The 22769-nt window shown below is 39.9% G+C and overlaps 1 protein-coding gene across 2 annotated transcripts in view; it reads right to left on the reverse strand.

Annotated features, from left to right (window-relative positions):
- The window catches only part of DMD (dystrophin), a 3507873-nt gene that overhangs the window by 1113179 nt on the left and 2371925 nt on the right, over positions 1-22769 (reverse strand). For both annotated transcript variants that reach the window (XM_073614841.1, XM_073614839.1), the window contains one exon: positions 4292-4409. In XM_073614841.1, coding sequence (XP_073470942.1) covers positions 4292-4409 — 118 coding nt within the window. The remainder of the gene's footprint in view (positions 1-4291; positions 4410-22769) is intronic.

The following is a 22769-nucleotide window of genomic DNA, read 5'->3' on the forward strand; positions in this document are numbered from 1 at the left end:
AGTAGGTGTGATAGTTTGTGAAACTACCTTGTTCTAATTACATAATTAAATCATCATGGTGCTATAAGGTGGTTGTAAACCTCAGACATGAAATATGAACAAAGCATATCCCGCTATAGTGTTTCTCAATCCAGAGCACAAAGTTTAATTTCTGTCTGCTGATTTGTTCCTCTGCTATCTGCATGAGTCACTTTTCAAGTTCTCCTGACACCAAGAGAAAAAAAGGTGACAGGGGAGGGACCTCCTGCAGATTGACAGCCTCAGCTCTGTTCCTGTGTGCTGTATGAAGGGGGTGTCTCTCTTACTTCCAATCATCACTCACTAAGCTCTGCAGAATGTCATTTCAGTGATTTTCCCCCTTTTTTCTGACAGCTTAGATAAGCTTTATACATTCTGGACTTTGAATGGATGCAGAGAAGAGAAATGTTCAGGTACAGTGGGGACAGAAAGTATTCAGACCCCCTTACAATTTTCACTCTTTGTTATATTGCAGCCATTTGCTAAAATCATTTAAGTTCATTTTTTTCATCATTAATGTACACACAGCACCCCATATTGGCAGAAAAATACAGAATTATTGACATTTTTGCAGATTTATTAAAAAAAAAAACTGAAATATCACATGGTCCTAAGTATTCAGACCCTTTGCTCGGTATTTAGTAGAAGCACCCTTTGATCTAATGCAGCCGTGAGTCTTTTTGGGAAAGATGCAACAAGTTTTTCACACCTGGATTTGGGGATCCTCTGCCATTCCTCCTTGCAGATCCTCTCCAGTTCTGTCAGGTTGGATGGTAAACGTTGGTGGACAGCCATTTTTAGGTCTCTCCAGAGATGCTCACTTGGGTTTAAGTCAGGGCTCTGGATGGGCCATTCAAGAACAGTCACGGAGTTGTTGTGAAGCCACTCCTTTGTTATTTTAGCTGTGTGCTTAGGGTCATTGTCTTGTTGGAAGGTAAACCTTGGGCCCAGTCTGAGGTCCTGAGCACTCTGGAGAAGGTTTTCGTCCAGGATATCCCTGTACTTGGCCGCATTCATCTTTCCCTCAATTGCAACCAGTTGTCCTGTCCCTGCAGCTGAAAAACACCCCCACAGCATGATGCTGCCACCACCATGCTTCACTGTTGGGACTGTATTGGACAGATGATGAGCAGTGCCTGGTTTTCTCCACACATACTGCATCAGACCAGAGAATCTTATTTTTCACCATCTTGGAGTCCTTCAGGTGTTTTTTAGCAAACTGCATGCGGGCTTTCATGTGTCTTGCACTGAGGAGAGGCTTCTGTCGAGCCACTCTGCCATAAAGCTCCGACTGGTGGAGGGCTGCAGTGATGGTTGAGTTTCTACAACTTTCTCCCATCTCCCGACTGCATCTCTGGAGCTCAGCCACAGTGATCTTTGCATTCTTCTTTACCTCTCTCACCAAGGCTCTTCTCCCCCAATAGCTCAGTTTGGCCGGACGGCCAGCTCTAGGAAGGGTTCTGGTCATCCCAAACGTCTTCCATTTAAGGATTATAGAGGCCATTGTGCTCTTAGGAACCTTAAGTGCAACAGAAATTTTTTTGTAACCTTGGCCGGATCTGTGCCTTGCCACAATTCTGTCTCTGAGCTCTTCAGGCAGTTCTTTTTACCTCATGATTCTCATTTGCTCTGACATGCACTGTGAGCTGTAAGGTCTTATATAGACAGGTGTGTGGCTTTCCTAATCAAGTCCAATCAGTATAATCAAACACAGTGGACTCAAATGAAGGTATAGAACCATCTCAAGGATGATCAGAAAAAATGGACAGCACCTTAGTTAAATATATGAGTGTTACAGCAAAGGGTCTGAATACTTAGGACCATGTGATATTTCAGTTTTTCTTTTTTAATAGATCTGCAAAAATGTCAACAATTCTGTGTTTTTCTGTCAATATGGGGTGCTGTGTGTACATTAATGAGGAAAAAAATGAACTTAAATGATTTTAGCAAATGGCTGCAATATAACAAAGAGTGAAAAATTTAAGGGGGTCTGGATACTTTCCGTCCCCACTGTATATACTGTAGGTGCAACTTATGTAGGAGGATTCATTTCATCTCTGTGTATCACCTGGGCCCAGTCACTTCAACTGTTATGTAAGGTTTTACAACCACTTTAAGTCTGGGGCAAATGTTAATTGTCCACATTGATAGGTGTGAATTGTTGTCAAATCACTGGGGTAGAGATATTAAAATAACATTAACCTTCCTCTTTATACCCATTAATACCAAAGTGCTTACAAAAATCTGGCATATGTATTGCTTATGGAAAATTACTCTTCTTAAAGCAGAATTCTGGGATTTTTTTCACCATGCAGTGAGCCCCATTGCATAGGTTAACTGGTCACTTTTATCTAGGGCAGGGGTCTCAAACTGGTGGCCCTCCAGTTGTTGCAAAACTACAAGTCCCATCATGCCCCTGCCTGTGGAAGTCATGCTTGTAACTGTCAGTCTTGCCCGTGCCTCATGGGACTTGTAGTTTCTCAACAGCTGGAGGGCCACCAATTTGGGACACCTGATCTAGGGGATTGCAGAGCAGAGATGAACTTAACTAACCTGTTGATCCTCCCAGAGCAAGACCAGTCCCTGCTGCTCCTGCCCCCCCCCCCCCGGTCTTATGCAGTGGACTGTTCCTGACATCATCACAGCCATAGACCAGCTCTGGATGTAAGGACAGCAGAAACAGTCCACCACTTGACATGAGGGAGGGCAGTTTTCCGGAGGATCAGTGGATTAGATGAGTATAACCTTTGTGCTCACCCCGTCACAAAATGAGCAGTTAACCCATGCAGTGTGGGCACAGCCCCACTGCATGGAAAAAAAAAACATTCTTGGAGTTCAGTTTTAATGTTTGCAAATTCTAAACACAGGTCAATAACGATCCCCTGAGTCATTATGGACAGGTTATTTATTCATTTAGGGATTATTTTATTAGTCACAGCCAATAGAGTTTTGTTACCTTTTTAAAAGTTGATTCTTGAAGTAGCTGAAATTGGTAACATAAATATTCAATTCAAAATGAATGCAAATGAAAGAGAATCAGTCATCTCTTAATTAGCTGATAGGGTACAAAGACTCTAGTGTGTTGTATGCTTGGGTAATGTAAAATACAGAGCATTATGCAAAAGTGTCCAATATAGCTAAAATACTGGTTTTGGTGTAGTGACTTTCCTGAAAATAAACGTATTTAGGTTTTACCCTTGGATTCAGTATATTGCTGCTTCTCACAGCATTACAGGATTCTTCAGTACTAACAGGTACTATCACGCCAATACAAAGAGGCAAAACAGTTTACCCTATTTAACAATGCTTTAGGCATGTTTTACGCCATTGTTTACATAAGAGATGACTGATACTCTGTAACAGGAAGAGATAAACAAATCAACCATCTAAACATTCTTTAATCCTTAACCTAATCTTTTCCTCTGCTGCAGTCACATATAAAATTAGCAAGTGTGTATTTTACACTAAATATTTGAAAAAATAAAATAAAATGATAATTTAACAATAATTTTTGTAATTTTACTAATATATAGTGTACATTAGGCAGTTACTCCTTGCATCCTGCTTTCAAATGTGTATAACACAGTGTGTACTAAGATACACAGGTACCGAGGTCTTGCCGATAACATCATTCATAAAGTGCCTATAGATGCTAGAGAGTAGTTGGCTGTTGGTCACTTCAAATTGCTGAACTAACAGAGAGAAAACCATATTAACACGGTTTTCCCATTTCCCCAACAGCTATCCTCACTAAAAAGCCTCTGCTGGTGGAAACAAAAATCATCCTCAGATCAGGAGACCCTACCGGTCTCTTCTGTCATAAATGCTTCCTCCTGCTTGTCAGTCGTCATGTACACTGATCTGCGCATGCCCAACAGTGAACTTTTAGGGCCCCAGATCTGTGCCATGGTCGTGCGGAAGTGACGTCATCGCAGTCCGGTAATTCAAACGGCCGAAGGCACAGAACCCAGAAGAAAGACTGGGTGAAAATGGAAGCAATGGGGGCTCACCAGATCGATCACATCGCAGCACTTAAGCTCACCATTTGACAGGTACGTCTGCCATAATGCATTAATATGCTGTGCATACTAACATTATGGCAAAACCCACCTGGGGGCCCCTAAAAAAAAAAAAAATTGAGCAGAGTTAACTACCGCTTTAATATCAGCCCATATACCTTTCAATATCAAGTCCCAGCAGGTATGAGCACATAGGACCATGGCAAAACAGCTTTCAAAGTTTCCTGCTGTTATAAGCAATATGGAGCACTTACTGCGATCTGTTACCACTGCTCGAGCTTCTGGGTTGCTTGTTTTGTTTTTCAGATTTTGTGCTGCTGTTATGAGTTCTTCCAAATGAGGGTGCTTTTGTTCTAAATCCTGTAGAGTTACCTATTAAAAATTAAATAAATAAAAAAATAATTAATTATTCACAACCAAAATGTGTGCTGCTTATATGGGGATTATTAAAGTAAATTATAGTTGAAGAGGTATTAAGCCCCCCTAAAAAATGTAAGATATTGCAGCTTGTCAATTCTTAGATGTGGTGGCTGTATTTGGGTTTTTTTTAGGCTTATTTCTTTATTCCACCTGGTGATCCAGCCAGTAACACAATTCCTGTTTTAGGGTGTTTGCATTCTGGATGAAGTAGTAAAGAAGACACCTGTGGACTGCAGCATTGTCAGTCTGGGGAGAGGATAATGTTAGAATAGCAGATTTAGATGGACTTGACTAACAAACTGAAGCTTAACTCCAGCTAACACTTTATAGTTACAGAATACGAGCTTTACATAAATGAATAAAAGCTGATCGTTGTAAGAACTCCTGTTGGTGTTGAATGTTTTGTCTCAACCTTTCAATGCCACGTACACACGATCGGACTTTACGGCAGACTTTGTCCGGTGTACTTTTCTACGGACTTTACGACGGACTTTCCGAATGAACGGACTTGCCTACACACGATCAACCAAAGTCTGACGGATTCGTACGTGATGACGTACGACCGGACTAAAACAAGGAAGTTCATAGCCAGTAGCCAATAGCTGCCCTAGCGTTGGTTTTTGTCCGTCGGACTAGCATACAGACGAGCGGACTTTTCGACCGGACTCAAATCCGTCGGACAGATTGGAAACATGTTTCAAATCTAAGTCCGTCAAACTTTTGAGAAAACAAAGTCTGCTGGAGCCCACACACGATCGAATTGTCCGACGAAATCCAGTACGCCGGACCAAGTATGCCGTAAGTCCGATCGTGTGTACGTGACATAAGTGTTATTTTGTCTGGACAGCTTGGTCTGTTAAAGTTGAAAAATAACAGGCTTACTGCCAAAAACAAATGAAAAAAGTCTAAAAAAATAAATAAAAGTAATGCAGTCAACACATATAATAATTAAGCTTAACTTACTACAATTTAGTTTTTGGTTTAAATGCCACTTTAACACTGGTGCCTCCTGTATCATTTTCTGAAGGGAACCACACACCAAAAAACAGCCTGCATGAATCTTTCTTGGTTCACTGTTGCAGTGATCTGAAAAGGCCTTTAGAAAATCCTAACCCTGTTTTCTTCTCCTTTCAGATGTGGTCAGGAAACAGAGGAGGAATGAACAAATATTCTTTTTTATTATATGTGTGGTTGTAGTTACTATCCAGATCAGTGGGCATGTGTTTTGAGTGAGTGTCTTAAATAAAAATAATAAGACAAAAAAAATTCTTTGTAGGATGCACTGTATATACCATGTGCTGTATGTACAGAAAACATACGTTGTGCTTGGAGAAAAGACTGATATACCACATACACTATATTACCAAAGTATTGGGATGCCTGCCTTTACACGCACATGGACTTTAATGGCATCCCAGTCTAATGCCCCGTACACACGGTCGGACATTGATCGGACAATCCGACAACAAAATCCATGGATGTTTTCCGACGGATGTTGGCTTAAACTTGTCTTGCATACACACGATCACACAAAGTTGTCAGAAAATCCGATCGTTCTGAACGTGGTGACGTAAAACACATATGTCGGGTCTATAAATGGGGCAGTAGCCAATAGCTTTCGTCTCTTAATTTATTCTGAGCATGCATGGCACTTTGTGTGTCGGATTTGTGTACACACGATCTGAATTTCGGACAATGGATTTTGTTGTCGGAAAATTTTATAGCAAGCTCTCAAGCTTTGTGTGTCGGAAATTCCGATGGAAAATGTGTGATGGAGCCCACACACGGTCGGAATTTCCGACAACAATAAGCTATAACAGCTTCAACTCTTCTGGGAAGGTTGTCCACAAGGTTTAGGAGTGTGTCTATGGGAATGTTTGATCATTCTTCCAGAAGCGCATTTGTGAGGTCAGGCACTGATGTTGGATGAGAAGGCCTAGCTCGCAGCCTCAGCTCTTATTCATCCCAGAGGTGTTCTATCGGGTTGAGGTCAGAACTCTGTGCAGGCCAGTCAAGTTCCTCCACCCCAAACTCTCTTATCTATGTCTTTATGGACCTTGCTTTGTGCACTGGTGTGCAGTCATGTTTTAACAGGAAGGGGCCATCCCCAAACTGTTCCCACAAAGTTGGGAGCATGAAATTGTACAAAATGTCATGGTATGCTCATGCCTTAAGAGTTCCCTTCACTGGAACTAAGGGGTCAAGCCCAACCCCTGAAAAACGACCCCACACCATAATCCCACCTCCACCAAATTATTTGGACCAGTGCACCAAACAGGGTCCACAAAGGCATGGGTGAGCGAGTTTGGGGTGGAGGAACTTGACTGGCCTGCACAGAGTCCTGACCTCAACCCGATAAAACATCTTTGGTATGAATTAGAGCGGAGACTGTGAGCCAGGCCTTCTTGTCCACATTAATGCCTGACCTCACAAATGCGCTTCTGGAAAAATGGTTAAAGATTCCCATAGACACACTCCTAAACCTTGTAGACAGCCTTCCCAGAAGAGGTAAAGCTGTTATAGTTGCAAAGGGTAGGCCAACTCAATATTGAACCCTACAGACTAAGGATGGGATGCCATTAAAGTTCATGTCTGTGTAAAGGCAGGCGTCCCAATACTTTTGGTAACATAGTGTAGGTATAAGGCCTCATGCACATGGAGCATAAAAACACTGTTTATACAGGCATTTAGCATTTTGTTTGGTCTGTAAAAACACCTCTATGTTAGCCTATGTGGCCATGCACACATAGGTGTTTATAGGCATTTTTGAAGAGGAGCATTTACAAGCAGAAAAAAATTCCCACCAAAGATGTGTCCTGAGAGGAGCTTTTGAGAAATATGCATGTTCGTGGGTTCATGCCAATGCATGGAAATATATTCCGATGGCAAGAATAAACTAATATCATGGCCAGTAGAATGCATTTACGCTCAAACACCATATGCACATACATATTTGAAGCCCATTCACATGGTTTGAAACTCTCTAGCATGGACATAGACTGGGAAAAAAACCCTTTTTTTCAATAAAATGGGGGAAAGGGTTATAACCTCTGTTGCAATAATGATGTCTTCCTGTCCAGTGATACTGTATCCCTTTATTTATTGTCCTATGTCACAGACTATCACAGTGACAGTAATTGAGATGAATTGAGGTGAAGTGTCCCCAGTAGGGTCACGACAGCAATACAGGCTTGAAGGAAGTATTTACCGGTACTCTTCCCAAGCCTATCCAAAAGAAAGTAAATATATAAATATGTTTTGATTGGAGTGGAGCTGTAAAACTAGGCATTCCCCTATCCCCCAAACCCTTGCCCCACATCACTTCAACTAATAGGATTAGTTGAAAGAAAAAAGCTATTCTAAATGTCCAAAATACATACCCAAATCTATAGTCATGTGGCATGATATGTTCCCAGTCTTCTATCTTCTATTCCTGCAATGGAGGAGCATCCTTTTTTTGGGTGTCAATAATACTGCTTGGGGGTGAATTCCTATTGACTGTTCAGTGGGGGGGTGGGGGTGGGTCCTCTCAGAATACAAAAGACTGCATCAGGCAGCATGTTGGCATCACGACGAGGAGCCCAATCAGTGTGGGCACAGACTGCAGCCACTAGTCATTATCTTAGAAGTTGTAGAAATTGAGAAAGGCTTTACACAGCTTTGGCAAGGTAGCTGAAGTTAATTGGGACCCAGTTTACCTCACATAACATAAATCAAATGTATCCATATTAGATACTACATATATACATACAATATACAGTATATGCTACAATTTTGTGTGTTACACTTTGAATTTCGAACTGAACAAGGACAAACAATGAATTTGCATTACTACAGATGATGGCCACAATTCCATATAATAATGCATGTGACGAATGTTCATCTTTTATTATTGTTACACAAAATATTTCTTTAAAAGACCTTCCTCTGTTGACCCATTCACTGTTATATTTTAGTTATATGAGAGCTAGAACTGTTTTAATGTTCTTTAATACAATGGGAGATCTCTCAAACCTTGTACAAGGAATAATCTGCTTTTTCATTCAAGTTTTTACCATGAAACAAAAGATGTTCTTGAGTCAAATAAAGAGTTTTGCAGAAACAAATGAAATAAAACAATGTATTTGGTTAGGATAAGCAGACTTTAGTGGAGATACACAATTGTGCAATGTTAGCTAAGGCATACTAATAAAACATTTAGCATTTAGCAAACATTTTAACGGTTAAATATCCAAGATGGTTTAGGGGTATGCTGAAGGGGGACAGCATATCCCTAAACCCCTTCAGCATACCCCTAAACCATCTTGGATATTTAAAATTGACCATTGGAATGATGCACGTGGGGAGCCATGCGTGAGGTTGTTAAATTCACAGTTTTAATTTTGTGGATACTTATATGTCATTGTCAATGAACAAAGTGTAAGTGAAGTGTATGTATGGAAATGTTTATATCACAGACTGGTTGTAGATATACAGATTACTAATCATCTTGCATTTTGTTATTCTTTAGATATTACTTTCTCTGTAAGAACCCTGGTGAAGGAAAGGATTTTTCTGAAACGCGTCTGGTTCAGGAAAAAATATCTATCTTTCATTGATGGTTTTAAAATTGTATCCACATTTATGTTATAATTACATGTGTTTTTTTTATATGTTCTTTTGAATAAAATTTCTACATTTATACTTATTTTCTACTCATTGTGGTAGTGCTTTCAAAGTCCCATCCTAGGGGTCCCCCCTTTTTGCTTTGACAATTTATTGCGATGTGGCACACCCACTATAGTCTTTTCTATCAGACTCCTCTCTTGTTTAATTAACAAAAACCATCATTCAACCAAATGGAGCAGTCAATAGATTAACCAAGCAAAGCCAATTATATGGCACTGTCACATTTCACCCATGTAACATAATAACCCTGTGTCTTAGCATTTTACTTCAAATAGGTTATATACTAAGCTGATACAATCAATTATGTAATAATGTATTTTAACAAAGAATTACATTCAATATAATACATCTTCAGACTAGACAGTATTGTATTAAAATCACAATACAGAAAGTTAAAGCTTAGTTACATAGTCTTCAACATCCCAAAACAAAGAAATAAACAGATATGATGTCAAGAAAAGCAGAAAGTTTACTTTCGTCTAGGTGTATAGTAATATACTCTGGCAAAAATAGCAGAAGAATAATTATAAAATGCATGCAATACATCATCACTAACCAGCCCCATACTAACCTTCCTGACTGTGCTGAGATTTTCTTTGTCAACTGTTGCTTGGTGCAGCACCGCCTCCTCTGGAAAATCCTCAGTGTTGGGTCCTGCTTTTCCCACACAAGCACACCATAATCTGTATTCTTTCTATCCTATTTTATAAATGTATTCTATATATATATATATATATATATATATATATATATATATATATATATATATATATACACACTAGGAGAGGCAGTGGGGACGAAAGAGGTCAAAGCGCATTAAAAGTACTTACCCTATAAAACACACCACTTCTGTTCCTCACTCCCATCCAGTGTAAACTAGTAGAAGTGTCTTTATGATCCTTACCAGTTCACCATGACCTCACAGGCTTGCGGCCCTTTCCAACCCTCTAGAACCCTACCACCAAGTGTAATTAATCAGATGTTAACTAAAGAAGGTGTCATTTGGCCCCTTTAACACTTTACTGCTCCAGCACTCCAAATGTGCTGATATATATATATATATATATATATATATAGAGAGAGAGAGAGAGAGAGAGAGAGAGAGAGAGAGAGAGAGAGAGAGAGAGAGAGAGAGAGAGATTGCTGTATGGTCAATTATGCCTACATCCCTAAAATCCAGGTATTAGCAAGCCAGCACTAACATGTGATTCATACCACACACAGATAATAGAAACCCACAAAATAGTGCAGCACAAATGAAAATATCCAGTAAATTTAGACAATTTGCCTAAAAAAGTCCAAAATGTCCAAAAAAACTCAATGAACATCTTACAAAACTCAAGCAGTTCAAAACATAGTTCAGGATTTATAAAGACCTAATAGTGCAATCTTCAATTAAAAAAACTGTGAACAAGCTTCAAACGTGTCTTCACTATGCACACTGTGCTCACTTGACTTCCCCTAAACCCACACTCTCTTAGTTTGAAGGAGGTCTATCACAAGCTTGTTAATAAATAAAGGATTGTGTGTCACCACTCTTCCACATTCACAGCAATACCAGCATGACAAATGCCACATCTTCCTTTTATCAGATATGACACAGACAAAAAAGAAATATCACAGTGCTCAATGTACTGTTCAAGTCATACTTCACAAACATACAAACCTCTAACATGTAAAGTGCATATAATAACGTGCAAAAATTATTTTTGCCAACACACCAGAGATTCTTGGAAAGCAATTCTCTACGTGTTTCTCACACCTAGACAGAGTAGATAATAAACATGGCAGCTCACATGTAGCAGCTCTCCTGGTTAGAAACCCTTCTGGTGACAGGACGAAGATACCTTATTAACTCATGAGTGTATGTTGGTTGGATGGAATTGGAGATTTAACCTCTTTTCATATACAGCTATAGTGGAACCTGATCTCCATTACCTAAGGGGTCTAAGGTAGAAGGTGAGCAGATTGGGCATGCTGTATGGTGGAAGTGCACTTACCTTCACTGTTTTCAAAGAGAATAACACTGTAAGGAATGCATGTGGAGGGGCTATCCAAGAATTTTTGGAACGTTGGCATGACTTATTTTATAGAGGCATTGTCTGCACTCTACAGAACCCTTCATTCTTCATTCACTAAGCTTGGGGAATATTTCCTTACAAACCACAACTTACCTTACAACGTGAAAAGCCTATTTTCCTTTAGTAAATCACTACAAATCACTTCATAGATTATGGCTGAATATTTAGAAGTGGTTTAATGATGTTCTAGATTGTGACCATACTGTACCTATGATATTGTCTATCATAAACAATTGCCATTTTTTAAACAAAATGCTGTTTTCACCACTTTTTTCATCTTTGATATATATCAGCCTAATTCCTGCAACAGTTTTCTGTCTACATGCAAGCACTTCAACAACTGCTGCGTATCATTTCTAAGGGTTGTTTAACAATGGTGCATATCTGTGTAATTTGTGTCAGCACAGCCACTTGTATAAAAGACATTGGGAATGCAGGTGACAGAATGAAAATAGTGATATACATTTTGGGAGTGACACAGACCACTGTCACCCTATAGTTTGAAATGCCTGAACAAGGACATTCACTAGGTATTATTTAACTGAATGCTGCAAATTTTGATATACTGAAAATTACTTTTGAAATTACTTTACTATGTGAAAGCATATATGTTTATTTCAGTATTTGTGTGTACGTATACACTAAAGGCCAAAAGTTTGTGAACAACTAACCATCACACCTATAAGAGCTTTTTGGACAATCCAAAAAAAAAAAAACTGCAAGACCCCAAGTTAACCTCCTACCACCTTGCTATTATAACAATCTTCAAATTTTGGAATGTGTCTAGGGGGAATTTTTTTCCCATTCAGCCAAAACAACATTGTGACATCAGATACTAATGTTAAACACGTTCTTAATTATCCTGAATGTGTTCAATAGACTGGAGGTCAGGGCTTTGTGTAAGCCACTTGAGTACCTTTACACAAACTCATTGACTCATGCCTTTATGGACCTGGCTTTGAACCACTGAATTATTTGGAGGGGTGTCCATATACCTTTTGCCATATAGTGTACTTTAAAGCGATATTAAAGCTTTTTTTTTTTTTTACTTACTGCACTATGCAGTGGTTTTAACCTCTTCAGATCCACGCTATTGCCAAATGACGGCAACAGCGCAGACCTACATTGCCGGGATGACGTCTATTGACGCCGTCCCGTGCACGAACTGCCTGCGCGCCCCTGCAGGGTGCGCGCGGTGCGCTCGGTGATCAGCGAGTCTATGAGACTCGCCTGATCACAGATCAGAGTAAGGGGTCGTCCCGACCCCTTACCACATGATCAGCTGTCAGCCAATGACAGCTGATCATGTGATGTAAACAGAGCCAGTAATCGGCTATTTTTTCTCCTCGCGCTGACAGCGTGAGCAGGAAAAGAAAGCTGTTCACCGGCGGCCGTGAGAGGGACATCAGTCCCGATCACGGCGATCATTTGTGCCCCCTTCCAGTGACACAGCAATAGGCAGCAGTGCCACCTACCAGTGCCCCCCAGTGTCACCCATCAGTGCCCACAGTGCCATCCATCAGTGCCCACAGTGCCACCCATCAGTGCCCACAGTGCCACCCATCAGCGCCCACATCAGTGCCACAACAGTGCTGCACATCAGTGCCACCTATCAGTGCCCATCAGTGTCACCTACCAGTGCCCATAAGTGCCCATCAGTGCCACCCATCACTGCCCATCAGTGCCACCCATCAGTGCCCCCATCAGTGCCGCCCATCACTGTCCCCCATCAGTGGTACCTATCAGTGCCCATCAGTGCCACCTATCCATGCCACCCATCCATGCCACCCATCAGCACCCATCAGTGGCCATCAGTGCTGCCTTATCTGTGCCCATCAGTACCGCCTTATCTGTCCCCATCAGTGCTGCCTTAACTGTGCCTATCAGTGCCGCCTTAACTGTGCCTATCAGTGCCGCCTTAACTGTGTCTATCCGTGCCCATCAGTGCCGCCTCATCAGCGCATATCAATGAAGGAGAAAAATTACCTGTTTGCAAAATTTTATAACAAACTATGAAAACACGATTTATTTATTTTTTCAAAATTTTCCATCTTTTTTTGTTTGTTTAGCAAAAAATAAAAATCCCAGCTGTGATTAAATACCACCAAAAGAAAGCTCTATTTGTGGGAAAAAAATGCAAAAAATTTCATTTGGGTACAGTGTTGTATGACCACGCAATTGCCATTCAAAGTGTGACAGCGCTGAAAGCTGAAAATTGGTCTGGGCAGGAGGGGGGTTTAAGTGCCCAGTAAGCAAGTGGTTAAACAGAGCAGCCCATATTCTCCTCTTCTTGGGTCCCACGCCGGCACCACTGGCTCCTACCTTCTGCCCCCAAAGCAAGCAGCGTGCTTTGGGGGCACCCAAGCAGGCACACTCCTGACCAGCGGCTCTGTGTGTACAATTTACACATGGAGCCATGGCTTGGTCCCGTCCTCGCCTTGTCCTGATTGGCTCAAGGGCTGTGATTGATAGCAACGGGAGCCCATGGCTCCCACTGCTGCCAAAAGCCAATCAGGAGTGTGAGTCCCCAGAGAGGCAAGGCTCTCATGGATACTGCTGGATCAAGAGGGGGTTCAGGTAAGTATGGGGGGGTCTGCTGCACACAGAAGGTTTTTTACCCTCATGTATACAAATGCATGAAGGTAAAAAACCTTGTGCCTTTACAACCACTTTAAGTATCAGTTTTTTGGTAGACTGACTATTTGGGGTTGATTTCTTGAAGACAAATAGGCAGTTCATTTGCAAGGCAATCTTCCTCAGAGCTTAGTGAATGTGGTGCAATTTTCCTTTACAGAGAATACCTAATCAAATTCAAATTTAGCTTACACATGATTGGATGTTGGAAGTCAGAAGAGCATCATCTCTTTCTCTAAGCTCTGGGGAAAGTTCCTTTGCAGAGTGCAAACTCCCTTGCTAAGTGAACAGTCACATTTTTTTAGTAAATCAACACCTTTAAGCTTATAGGATTGGCCAACAATTTCATTTTCTCTCAAAGCTATTCCAGTGTTTCTTTAAATTATATCTTTGGTTCTTAGGCACAGCAGCTTACATGCAAACATTAAAGAAAAAAATGTCAATGTACTGAAAAATGATTCTAAATTTAATTTAGCACCTGTGATTTTGCACATTTGCTTTTCTATGGATCAGTTTATGTTAGTACACTGTCTCTTTCCATTCTATTACATAATAACATACCATATATAGGAACTGACAATGAGAAATTCAGTTTTTAGCTACATAGAGCAAGTCTAAAATGAACAAGGCAGTCAGTCAGCTCTGTATGACTTTATATGGTTTAATATGAATGCATGTATTAAAAATGCAATATAATTTAGTACAAAAATAGCATCTTTTCATATGTTCTAGAGCGATATTATCTAAGATTTGCTGAAATGCACAGATCTCCTCTGACTCTTAGCTATTTGTAGATATGTATACTGTATGCTCCATTACCCTTGCACCAGCTAGGGAGATGTTTGCACGTAACAGCATTTTATTCTTGACTGAATTTACACCCAGAGTGTTGCTTGCTAATGTAAATATACTATTTTTCATCTGAGAACTGCAAGGCAGACTGCTTTTAACAAGCTGTGATAGCTTATTTGGGGTGTAATAACGTAAAAATGCACTTTAGGCATTAGATACTTTCTGGAAACTCATGTATGCCTTTAACAATATTTATATAAGTAGACCTTGGTTTACTCTATATATTTTTCATAGGGCTTTTCATTCTCCGAATAAAGTGAAAAGTCTGTCCTTTTGTTTCCTGATCATGATTGTCTGAAGTCTCGGTCCTGGTACCATCAGCACCATTAAATGTACCACGGTATGAGTGCATACATAGGCCTGGATATCCCAAAGACACAATGCATGTACCTATCACAATTTTATGACCAGGCCATTTTTTTTGTGATATGGCACTGTGGTAGTTTACTGCATTACTAATTATGTGGTCATGCAATGCTGTACCCAAATGAAATTTATGTCATTTTTCCCCACAAATAGAGCTTTCTTTTGGTGGTATTTGATCACCACTGGGTTTTTTTTTTTTAATTGCACTATAAACAAAAAAAAACAACAATTTTGAAAAAAAAAAATTTTTTTGACTTTCTCCTTTAAAACATATCATATAAAAAAATTGAAAGATCACATTTATTCATAAATTTAGGCCAATATGCATTCTGCTACATATTTTTGGTAAAAAATCCCAATAACTGTATATTGATTGGTTTTCGCAAAAATTATAGCATCTACAAACCATGTTATATATACTGGAATATTTATTTTATACTATTTTATATTAAGAGAGGTATAGACTCCAGAGAGAAAAATATAATTTTGCTCCATCTGGAATATGCAGGAATATGCAGTTCAGTTTTGGGCACCAGTTCACAAAAAGGATATTGGGGAACTGGAGAAAGTGCAGAGAAGGGCAACCAAACTGATAAGAGGCATGGCAGAGCTCAGCTATGAGGAAAGATTAGAGGAGCTGAATTTATTCTCTCTTGAGAAGAGGAGATAAAGGAGGGATATGATCAACATGTATAAATACATAGGTGGTCCATATAGTGAACTTGGTGTTGGGTAGAGATGGGCCGAACGCCCCCCTGTTCGGGTTCGCAGCAGAACTCCCGAACAGGGGAAATGTTCTAACCCGAACCCAATTGAAGTCTATGGGAAATATTCCTTTAAATATAGTTCTTGGGGGGTCCCCTTAGTCTGCCTGTAAAGTGGCACATATATAGCATATATAGAACATGCTGCAGCAAACATGACATTTTTAAAGAAAAATAAACAAGTCAAATCACATTTTAAATGACTCACGGTTGCAATTGCCATCTCCCGGCTTTTGAAAAAAATTAAGAAAAAAACCGTGTGGGCCCCCCAAAATCTATTATCTGAGCAAGTGGCCTGGCAGGTCAGGAAAGGGGGGGCAGCAAGCATCCCCCTCCTAAACCATACCAGGCCTCAACATGGGGGGTGGGTGCTTTGGGGCAGGGGGGACTGTGAAGAATTGAGAAATTGAGACACGAGGATAACATGTTCTATCTGCCTATGTATATTTTGTAATCAGTGTGTACTGAAAGGAAGTTTGTTCAAGCTTTCAAATAGCCTTCTAAAAAAACCTGTACTGTGGTAAATTTTTATAAAAAGCTTATTTGAACCCAAAACCAAAAATTTTTCAGCTTAGCAGTCCTTAGTTGTGATGGCTGCATTCATTTTCTTTTTATGCTTTTTCCTTTAACTTCATCCTTTTCCTTGGTGACTACAAATCCCTTCTTTACTGTATCTGTGGAGAAGCTGTCATTGTCACCCAGACTGGACCTAAAACATGTCTGACTTTTTTCATCTTCATTACTAAAAAGTGAAACAGAGTGCCCATTTACTCACTATGCTCAAATGCAGTTATATGTCCCTTTAACTCCATTTCACACAACACCCTAGACAAGGTCAGGGGGTATAAAATCCTTAGCTTCTGTCCCTCAGTAGCTCAGGAAGGTCATACTTGATGAGGCAGCCGAGCAAATGATATGTAGCAAGGTGAGCTATCAGAACCAGCATGTGGGCAGCCGTGCAGGAACCTAATAGTAGGAAGCTTCTTTGGAAGACCCGACTATGCCTCCACAATTGATAGTAGAGTACTCCAGTTCCAATTGTGTGGCCCTTTGCCCTTGAATCACTCCAGCTATTTGCAATTGTTGAGAGGGATGCTTTTATATTATTATTATTATTATTTTAGGATTAGGCAGGAATAGCTGTTTGTGTTATGAAGTGTTTTACTGAAGAAATTATTCTTAGCTAGGAAATCTGTTGTTATATAGGGGTTAATTTACTAAAGACAAACGGAGTTGCTCCAAAGCTTAGAAAATGAGGTAAAGCTTCACTTTGCAAACAACACCCAATCACGTGCAACAAAAATAAAAAACAGCATTTTTGCTTGAACATGATTGGATGATTGATGTCAACAGAGCTTTTGCTCATTTATTATTGCTCTGGAGCAACTGCACTTGCAGAGTGCACAGGCTATTTGCCTTTAGTAAATCAACCTCATAGTCTTTTAGAGACTATGCTATGCAGCCACATTACCCTGATTGAGCCACAGAGACATTGCTATGAAGAATCCACGTTTGTGCAGCTTTCATGAGTAGACCATTTTTTGGATTGTTCTGTAGTGTATGCATGTTCTTTGCCATCCTTTGCCATTACCTGTTTTGCACTATTGCTATTTAGTAAAATTACAGTTACTTTCTGTCTGATAGTTTGGCCATCGCTCATTCTGTTAAAGGGATAAGGAGATTACTGGTTTATGGAAAAAAGCTATGGTGGTTTTATGCTTCCAGTTCATCTCAGAGAAAGCCACATCAACACTGCATTTCAGGCAAGACCAACATACAGTACTTTTTATACTTGTTTTCTTAAAAAAGAAAACTTATGCAGCCTCCACAGATTGGTAAGCAGCAATATACTACATTTTTGTTCTTGGGTATAAATATATTTTAATCAGTGGATAACATGTCTCTAACATCATAAATGACCATACCCGTATTGATAGCATTCTGCTCTGCATTTATACTGAAGCAAATCACTATTTTTAAGGGGTGTTCTATAATGTGCTTTCCACTTGAGCAGGCAAATGGGAACCCAGTGTAAGTAATTGAAAAGTTTCCTCCTACTGTTTGCAAACAGAATTTAGAGAAAACAGTAGGCGACATATCCAGTTTTTAATTAAAAACAGATGGAAGATACTGTGCTTTTTTTTTTTTATTCTGTTGGTTCAATTTGAGCTGCCTATAGTTAAGTGTGATGAAGCAAAGCAAAATGTGTAGTTGTAATTATCAAATGTGTTCACAAAGACAGGTCTGCATTTTGCTGCATGGGGTAGAAGTGACAAGAATACATTTTTATACAGAAATCCTTATATTGATTCAATGTGAGATATGTGATTTTAATAGTTATGGCCATTAACTTTTAGTCAACAGCATAAATTGCTTTATTCGGCTCGCTATCTATAAAAAGAATCAAACAAAAAGCTTTTATGTTAATATAATTAGGACGCTAATCACATTTGTAAATGGTTGTTAAAATGCCTTGTCATCTAAAAAAATGGTGTAAAGAAAAGACTTGGGCTAGAATATCTTCATATAAACAAACATTTGATTTTTTTTTTAGTTGTGCGTATACTAGTCTCAGCAGTGAAGAGAACATGCCCATAACAGTTGGGATTGCAGCTTGGGTGTTAATCAGATCTAATTGAATTGGTACCATTTTTGTAAAATTTAAAATTGTTAGATGGCAAAAGGATGGCAATGCTTCAGAGGCAATAAGGAAATGAATGTAGTTTTAGTGGTTTCTAAGGGTGTAAGGACCGTAAACTGGCTCCTGGGGGTCAGAGAAGCTCCTATCAACTCTGTCCTGCACCTGTTCTTGTACCAACCCCCCCCCCCCATTAGCTGGGAATTTAATGTTGGATGAAGAGGAAAAGAGATGGACTTTAACCCTATTACTAAACCTATATTTATGAATATTTATTATAATGCTTTGCTAATAAAGAAATCCACGCAAATTTCACCTAGCTGTCAGGATGGGCATGCCAGTAGACAAGATGGCTCCTCTGGGCGGGCTTCTGTGCAGCTTCACAGGCTAATCCACATTATTTCTCGTGGACATAGGACTTGGGCAAATGCTAATACCTATCCGTGCATATACACATGCATGTCTACATGCTCACTTGTACCTGTGATAAATAGAGGCACCAAATGGGGCTATTTAAACTGAGCCAGTGGTCAGGTTCAGTCCTGCTTTGTCTTTAGCCTTCTGTGTTCTGAGAACCTGTGATCCTGTATCCTATCTCCAGTTACTGATCTGGCTCTTCTGATTACTCCCTGACCTCGGTTTGCCTTCTGACCACGGCTTCTGCCTGCTCCATTTGCTACTGTTCCACTGACCGGACCCTGACCTGGCTTGTACCTTGGCCATGCTTTTGACTCTGCCCCTGTACCTGATCTGTCTTGCCAGTGTATGACCTAGCTTGCCTGACTCTTCTATTCCTCCTGCTGTTGCCAGGACCTACCTGTCAACCGGCTGTGCCTGCTTACCAACTGTTTGCTACCATTATACATCTAACCTGCCTCTTATTACCAGTACCAGCCTGCTTCAGTCTGCTGCTCACTAGCTGCCACCCAGCCTACCTGCTTCACTGAAGATCTCTGGCGATTACCTCTGCCTGGCATGGATACCTGCTCTACTACCAAGACTTACAGGCACTTGTGCTACACTGCACCCCTGCACCTTCTGTACACAATATCAGGGGTTTAAGAGAAGCCTACCTCATCATATCGGGCTCTGCTATCAGATATGTGATAGCATACGCATAATATTAGCATGTGCCTAATTCCTATGTCCACGAGAAGGAATGTGGATTAGCATTCATTTGAAGATGCACAGAAGTCCAACCAGAGAAGCCATCTTATCTACTGGCATGCACACCCTGACACTAGCAGTGTTACATGCCAAAATCAAAGGCTAATTAAAAAAAACAAAGCAAACAAGAAAACAAACCTGTGCAATACATGTGCAGGCATTACAAGGTTCCAGCAAGGACTTTTGTTATAATTCCAAATTCCTTACCTTGTGCCTCAGCTACTCTGTCTTACCAACCTGGAACCCAATGCAAACTTAGTATGTGGCTCAGGCTCTGTTGAAGCAGGGTGTGTATAGATCTTTGGGCACCTGCCTCTGGGAGTGCTAGCACAGGATGTAGCTTGTCCCAGCTCCTGCTATGGCTTGTACAGGATGGATCCCTGTAACAGCACATCCATGTAGTCCCTGAAATCAGTGTGAGAGTGGCAACCTGAGCCTGGACTCCAGCCAGGCAATGCCCCCAATGCATTTCGCTCTGCCCCTTGGAGCTTAGTCATGGAACTCTCTTCAAAAATCTCTCTTTAGGGAAGGTGGGACTACCATTAAAATTGCAAATTGCAAGTTGAATTGTATTGCAGGAAAAACTGCATTCCTCTTCTGCAAAACGAACACTGGTCCATACATGCACAGCTCAGTCTACAATCTGTAGAATGTTCTTGGTGCAGGAATGAATAGGGATGAATTAACTCTTACGTGCATGTATAGGAGCTATGTCATTATAGGCTTGTCAATCAGCATGCCCAAAGAACCAATTCTGGAAGAAGGGTCAGAGGCCAAGGGAGAGCTTGCAGATGTTGCACTGCAAATTTAGCTCTGCTTTAAACCAAGCTGAGGTGTCTGGAGCTTACAAAAGGTCAGGGAACCCTTTTCCAGCCCCAAGTGACAGCCCAATCTGTGTCACATGGAAAACTGAATTAATTACATTGTTACCCATTTCTTGAAAGTGGTAGCTGTTAACTTCACTTCCATCAGCTGAACAAAGCCATAGCCTTTCATTCATTTATCTGTCTAGGAGCTAAATTATGAACTATATGAAGATGCAAAAGGACAAAATGCTATGTAGCAGGTGTACTTTGTTTACAACTTCTGCCATTTGTCTACATAGACTATATTTTATTTATTGTGCAAAAGGTTGCTTGAGTTTTTGGACGGAAGTTTCCAAAAATATAGCTTGTCAATGTCAATGGCTCAACAAAGTGTTATTACATAATTTTAAGCAAAGCTAAAAATACATGCGAAACTGTATAGGCACATGGAATGCATTTGTTTGCTCTGTGCGTATAAATAGAGAGAAGCCAAAAGGACAGATAGGAAAACACAGTGGTATTCAGTATTTATTCATGCATCTCAATGTGCTTCAATGGGATGACCTAGATTTCTCAATTTAACCAAAGCTATTTTTGTACCTTGTGCTGTAAATGTATTCTACGACTTGCCCTAAATATCCATAACAAAGACTTATGCAAAGGGTTATTCTCAAATAAACAATTACATAAAAAAACAACAGATGAACAGTTACCATGAAACTTTACTAAACACAAGTGTCCTAAATTACTAAAGTACATAGTGAAGTGAAGAGCAGTGACTTGAATTTTAATTTAAGCAACAAAACACAGTTAAGAGAAACATTTTCTTCAAACTCCAGCCCATGTATCTTTGTGTTCACTTACCTCTCCTCGCCTTATATTGCACTGGGGTGTATCAGGATTATGGCTTTATATGTTCCTGATATGTCATTCTATAAAATTCCAAAAAGGAATAAAAACTGTATGCTGTAAATGGAGTTTGGCTTCAATCTGTTAGTGTATTTAAATCTGCTAATACATTTAACACTCCCCTCCACACCTGCCTTGCCTCCTCTGCTCATTCCTCCAGAGTTGTGTCTTACTAATGCAGGAGGTGTGTTATTGGCCAGATCACCAGGTGAAAAAGCCAAAGAAAAGAAAATGGATGCAGCCACAACATCTAATGATTGGAAAGCTGAAAAATAATATATTTTTAGGTTTTGGGTTTCATACCACCTTAAGATTTGTCTGATTCTGCTCAGTTTAGATAAAGATTTTTTTTAAATGTTTTGTCATCATATATGTGCTCAGTTTTATTAATAGATGTACAATTTCACTGTCAAGGTGTGATGTTACACTTTTATAAATCCCCTTACTCCCTTAAAAGAAGTGACGTCTGAAGTTCTAAAGGATATATATATATATATATATATATATATATATATATATATATGGGCGGAACTACCACCATAGCGAGGCACTATGCGGTCTGCAGCCGAGTGGGGCCCAGTGAGGATGAGAGCACCGCCGGCACAGTCTCCCAGCCAGGGGAAGAGAGACGAAAGGAAGAGGCAAGCTGTCTGTATCAGCAGAGAGTGGAATTGCCCGCTGTAATAGCTTTCATTAGAACTTCCAGTATTCCTGGGGCTCACATCACATAGTTCCACCTCTTGGCTTGGCGCCTTTGATAGACGGTCCAATGCAGGACGTGTGAAGTCATTAAAGGCGTCGGGCCAAGAGGTGGGGCTATGTCACGATGAGCCATTCCTACAACTGTATACGGTAGCTGCTGATTTATATGATTTGATAACCTGATGACTTGAAGATACAGTAAATTATTTGCATTTGGAGAACGTGTCCCTTTGTTGTTATATATATATATATATATATATATATATATATATATATATATACACAGTGGATATAGAAAATAATCACTCCCCCTCTTTAAAGTAATTATATTTTGTTGCTTTGCAGCCTAGACTGAAAAAAAAGATAGACACAGTTTTTATTTTATCCAGCTGTACTTACTTATTATAACATTCAAGTGAAAGATAGAACACCAACATGTCAGAACAAATAAAATCAAAAACAGAATCACTGAGTTGGAAAAAGGATCACCCCTTATGTCGGTATTTTGTTGGACCACCTTTTGGTTTAACTACAGCCTTTAGTCTGTTGGGATGTCTCTACTAACTTTGCACATCTAGACTTTGCAATATTTGCCTACTCTTTTTTGCAGAACTGCTCAAGTTCAGTTAAATCTGATGGTGACCATTTGTGGACTGTCTTCAAGTCATTCCACAGAATTTCAATGGGGTTTAAAGTGATTGTAAACCTTTGTGTGTTTTTTTTTT

Source organism: Aquarana catesbeiana, linkage group LG02 (genome assembly GCF_042186555.1).
Source record: "Aquarana catesbeiana isolate 2022-GZ linkage group LG02, ASM4218655v1, whole genome shotgun sequence".
NCBI lineage: Eukaryota > Metazoa > Chordata > Amphibia > Anura > Ranidae > Aquarana > Aquarana catesbeiana.